Genomic DNA, 2762 nt, shown 5'->3' on the forward strand with positions numbered 1-2762 from the left:
GACATGTGAATAATCCCGCCCACTCTAAAGCGGTACTGAACTGCAGTGGAAACGCAAACCGTGCCGTGCCGTACTGAGCCGTACCGAGCCGAGTCGTACCCCGCAGTGGAAAAGCGCCAAAAGTGAATATGAATAGACAGTGTCGATTGCGGCATTAAATTAAGATCTGCTCATGTTGCACCATATTTCATTTAAGGCAGTTTTACAGTGTTGCGCACTTTAATCAGTCACACACAATTCTGTTGAGCTTAGGAATGCAATGGCCAGTCAGAAGCGTTCAGATAAGTCATCGTTCAAACTCATCAGTTTTGTTGAGTGCGCGCGAGTTTGCTGACTGAATTCCGGACTCTTGCGAATTCTCTCATCATAAACAACAAAGCGCAGGTGTACGTACAATGCAAGTAAGAGATTAATTTATCAGTTTATACAGCGTCAGTGATTATAACGATAGTTTTGAGTGCTTAAACTCGCGATAGATCAATGTTAGTTATAATGTCACTTTCTATATATAATTTATTTGCTATTTGAATAACAGTGGAAAGGAAACGTTATATAATTATCAATTTCTAATGTTTTTATTAAATTGTAATCACGTTAAATACAAATTCAGTCCCATTAAACATTTTTTTTCGCCTACATGACACCCATGTCTGGTTCTTGCCTAAAAAGTCGGGTTTATGATGTTTTTGTAGCCACCCAAAGATGGGATTTCTAATAACGTTTTTCCAACAACACAGCATAGGAGCAAAATGAGCACATGTGTGAGCATTTAACTTTTGTGAGAATTAGGAAAATGCAATGGCAGGCCCAGCTATTCTAATCATGGCAGCACTGTCAAAATACACTTTTTTTGTGGCTAAAAAAATCATTTCTGCTAAAGCATAAACGAGCAAAGAGCACTGGGACGTCCTCTGTAAAAATCTCCAAACTAGAGCTATAACTGGTCACTGTTAGGACAGAGCTTTTATTTTTGTTTTAAAGAGAGTTTTGACTTTGTAGCAATATAGGCGAGGGCTAGTTTTCAAACTCATTTGGGTTGAACTCACAACTTCAATTAAGAGTGCATATACAGTGTGGAGAATTATGGGTACATATAAAGGACTTATTTTATAGAGCGCAGCAGCGCACACCACTTTAACAAACATAAACAGAAAAAAATTAGTGTATACATAACTTGTATTAGTGTGGCATAGTGAAGCTTTATAGGGGAGTAGAACTGGGTTCAATTACTGCTGCTTATTAAGGCGTCACTATTGTTATTGCTCATACTGTACTATTGCTCACCCAGAACTTCCAAACCTTTTGTACCACTGACATGAATGATACCTCATATTTTGTGCCTTATTTAACAAACTTGTTATTCTTTCTTTTTTCCTTTTCTTCTAAAGTGCAGATGTACGTACAATGTAAGTAAGAGATTAATTTAACAGGTGTATACCGCTTCAGTGATTATAACGATAGTTTCGTTTTTTTGAGAGTGCTTAACCTCGCATAGATCAATGTTAGTGATAATGTCACTTTCTATATATAATTTATTCGCTGTTTGAATAACCGTGGAAAGGAAACATACACCTATCAATTTCTAACATTTTTATTAAATTGCAATCACGTTAAATACAAATTCAGTCCCATTAAACATTTTTTTAGCCTACATGACACCCATGTCTTGTTATTGTCTAAAAAGACGGGTTTATGATGTTTAATACATTTGCTGCTTTTAGCCTTAGAGTTGGTTCACTCTCCGCCTATGTGTATTACTATTATTTATTAAGTGTCCCTTTGTAACCTGTGAATGCTAAGTTAGTAATTAAAGAACGTTTTTACGTGCTAATTACATAATGACCCTTTTGGGAAACATCCTATAGAGATTTAGTACTAAAGTGCTTATTAACATTCTACTTAGTGTTTTGGGAAATCTAGCCCAGGTTATTCGAACCCATAACCATTGAGAGGAACTGTCCATGGTGCTGAAAACAGAGAAAACCACTTATTATTATAAAATAACACCAACAGGATTGTTTTTTTCATTTACATGTTCAGGTTGTATTATTATATATTGTATAGTCATATTTTACATGTTTTATTTAAATGTTTTCACATTGTGTTTGACATGACAGTAATGTTGAGTAATTCAGTACGGGTTTATGATGTTAATACATTTGGCTGCATTTAGCCTTACCCTGGAGTTGGTTCACCCTCCACCTATGAGCCTGGACCAGGTAATAACTCGAGACCCCTGCTTTGATCTTCTTTTTAATTTTTATTTATTTATTTCACTTGAAACAAGTCGGACTTACAGTTATGTCCCAGTTCATCATCAAGGCTGGGGATGGTATATAGGCAGATCTGGAAGCTGACATGTGCCAAGAGGAAAATCAGACTGGTGCTGAAAAGGGCCTTGATGTAATGTCCAGTGTGTCCTGTGGAACAGAGAAGAAAAACACAGCTGTTGACGGTTGGCACAAAGGTTGATGTAGAAAAAAAAATCTTGGTTAATGAAGGTTGTTAATTATTTTATGTCAAGGCTGATAACTGATATGACATGACGGTCAATATTACAAATCTCTACAGTCTGCATTTACAAATTAGCCTGGTTTCACCTCAAAATAAACCTGAAATGTACAGTTCACATAAGTTTGGACAACATTTTAATAAAACTTTAAAAATCATGGTTAAAAAAAAATATGTCACAATACAGGTGCATCTCAATAAATTAGAATGTCATGGAAAAGTTCATTTATTTCAGTAATTCAACTCAAATT

General features: G+C 35.7%; 1 protein-coding gene across 1 annotated transcript in view; it reads right to left on the reverse strand.

Annotated features, from left to right (window-relative positions):
* Positions 1–2762, reverse strand: part of LOC107685863 (piezo-type mechanosensitive ion channel component 1-like) — a 153988-nt gene that overhangs the window by 76492 nt on the left and 74734 nt on the right. The window contains exon 3 of the mRNA XM_016482599.1: positions 2298–2420. Within this exon, the coding sequence (XP_016338085.1) occupies positions 2298–2420 (123 nt within the window). The remainder of the gene's footprint in view (positions 1–2297; positions 2421–2762) is intronic.

The sequence above is a fragment of the Sinocyclocheilus anshuiensis genome, unplaced genomic scaffold (assembly GCF_001515605.1).
Source record: "Sinocyclocheilus anshuiensis isolate Anshui unplaced genomic scaffold, SAMN03320099.WGS_v1.1 scaffold1018, whole genome shotgun sequence".
NCBI classification, from domain to species: domain Eukaryota; kingdom Metazoa; phylum Chordata; class Actinopteri; order Cypriniformes; family Cyprinidae; genus Sinocyclocheilus; species Sinocyclocheilus anshuiensis.